This window comes from Haliotis asinina, chromosome 3 (assembly GCF_037392515.1).
Source record: "Haliotis asinina isolate JCU_RB_2024 chromosome 3, JCU_Hal_asi_v2, whole genome shotgun sequence".
NCBI classification, from domain to species: Eukaryota; Metazoa; Mollusca; class Gastropoda; order Lepetellida; family Haliotidae; genus Haliotis; species Haliotis asinina.
The window spans coordinates 21825810-21828359 of record NC_090282.1 but is presented as its reverse complement, the minus strand read 5'-3'; the positions used below and the strand labels follow the sequence as shown (position 1 = coordinate 21828359).

General features: G+C 43.5%; 1 protein-coding gene across 1 annotated transcript; it reads left to right on the top strand.

The window, feature by feature from the left end:
* Nucleotides 1–551: 551 nt before the first annotated feature.
* LOC137278756 (glutamine-rich protein 2-like) lies at nucleotides 552–1754 on the top strand. The gene has a single exon (XM_067811269.1). It carries the CDS (start codon nucleotides 552–554, stop codon nucleotides 1752–1754), a length of 1203 nt encoding a protein of 400 aa, XP_067667370.1.
* Nucleotides 1755–2550: the final 796 nt, after the last annotated feature.

Here is a 2550-nt window from a genome sequence, read left to right as displayed (position 1 = left end):
TGGTAGATATAAAACACTGTTGTAATGTATGAGTTATGTGAAGTCTTGCCAGGAGATACACTGACAAGCATGTAACAGAAGGAGACAAGCGGTGTGCGGAGTTTGTAAACATTGTGAAAGGCACAAATCGTAAAACCTGAAACTTTATTCTCTTCCTGGTAACACGTGGCCGCTCTGTGAATGTCAAGATGGGAACTTTACTGTTGTGAAATAAGGTATCTTAGACGATTGAATGACACTTGTTTAAACATATCGACTTTTTCAGTTTGAGTTTCGTTTACCGTTATTACTGAATAAGCTAGTACTTGTGGATTCAGGTAATAAAGTTGGCTGTTGCATGAGTAAAGATGTTTCATTATCGGTTGCCCTATCTCTGGAGGGCATGGATGGTTCGTGATGTTTAGTGTCATAGCCGCCTGCGACAAAGACCTGTTGGTTGCAGCCGACTACAGAACATACGTAACTCTCAAGTCTCTGTAGTTGATGACTACATGGTGCAGAAGTAGGTAGTTGATGACTACATGATACAAAAGTCAGTAGTTCATGACTACATGGTACAAAAGTCGGTAGTTGATGACTACATGGTACAGAAGTCGATAGTTGATGGCTATATGGTACAGAAGCAGGTAGTTGATGACTACATGGTACAAAAGTCGGTAGTTGATGACTACATGGTACAAAAGTCGGTAGTTGATGACTACATGGTACAAAAGTCGATAGTTGATGACTACATGGTACAAAAGTCGATAGTTTATGACTACATGGTGCAAAAGTCGGTAGTTGATGGCTGCATGGTGCAGGAGTCGGTAGTTGATGACTACATGGTGCAAAAGTCGGTAGTTGATGGCTTCATGGTGCAAATGTCGGTAGTTGATGACTACATGGTGCAAAAGTCGATAGTTGATGACTACATGGTGCAAAAGTCGGTAGTTGATGGCTTCATGGTGCAAATGTCGGTAGTTGATGGCTTCATGGTACAGGAGTCGGTAGTTGATGACTACATGGTACAGAGGTCGATAGTTGATGACTACATGGTACAGAAGTCGATAGTTGATGACTACATGGTGCAAAAGTCGGTAGTTGATGGCTTCATGGTGCAAATATCGGTAGTTGATGACTACATGGTGCAAAAGTCGGTAGTTGATGACTACATGGTGCAAAAGTCGGTAGTTGATGGCTTCATGGTACAGGAGTCGGTAGTTGATGACTACATGTTACAGGAGTCGATGTTTAATGGCTACACGGTGCAGAAGTCGGTAGTTGATGGCTACATGGTACAGAGGTCGATGTTTAATGGCTACACGGTGCAGAAGTCGGTAGTTGATGGCTACATGGTACAGAGGTCGATGTTTAATGGCTACACGGTGCAGAAGTCGGTAGTTGATGGCTACATGGTACAGAGGTCGATGTTTAATGGATACACGGTGCAGAAGTCGGTAGTTGATGGCTACATGGTACAGAGGTCGATGTTTAATGGCTACACGGTGCAGAAGTCGGTAGTTGATGGCTACATGGTACAGAGGTCGATGTTTAATGGCTACATGGTGCAGAAGTCGGTAGTTGATGACTACATGGTACAAAAGTCGGTAGTTGATGACTACATGGTGCAAAAGTCGGTAGTTGATGACTACATGGTGCAGAAGTCGGTAGTTGATGACTACATGGTACAAAAGTCGGTAGTTGATGACTACATGGTGCAAAAGTCGGTAGTTGATGACTACATGGCACAGAAGTCGATGGCTAATGACGACTGACTGGTTGGCTTACAGCTTAATTTCTAGTTTTGATGGTTTCGGTCCCATCCTAAACCTAAAACCTAAAACCACAGGCAGTATAAATATTCTTCAGTAGTTATGAATGGGTACCCGAAGGTCATACCCCAAGGTCATACAGACAGGGTTTATTGATGGAATTCAGAGAGAGAAACTCGAGTGCCATCTGATCCATTTACCGGAGTTATACATAGAGCTGCGTGATCCAGATCTCTGGTGGCAGCACACAGCAACAAGCATATACTACTACACTCTTCAAAAGAGTTGGCCATTTTCAGAATCTATTATGTTAGTTCGCGAGCAATATATGTCAAGTAATTTCAATGGTAGAGAGGTGAGTTTACAGACATTGTTCGCTAGCACAACAGTAGCCTTATTGTGTTTCCGTTTACTTGAGTCCACAAGACGGCGACAAAGTAAGAAGTTTGGTAAGTATTTTGTATGGCCACCGTTGGCAGCAATTACTTCCTGACACCGTCTCGGCACAGACTGGATAAGCTGATGAAATAGCTCTTTCGGAATTCTTCCATACTCTTTCTGCAATGTTCTGGCCAGTTGTGGAAGTGTCTGAGGCGTGCTTTGGCGTTGACGTACACGTAGATCGAATTCATCGGAAAGGTGTTCTGTCGAGCTTAGATCGGGTGATCATGAAGGGCATGGCAAGATATTGATGTTAGTATTGGCAGTATTGTGGACCGTGACGGGTGCTGTATGTGGAGTAGCATTGTTATGTCGGCCCATCATCGGATGCACGTGACGTGCAATGACTTCGTTGATG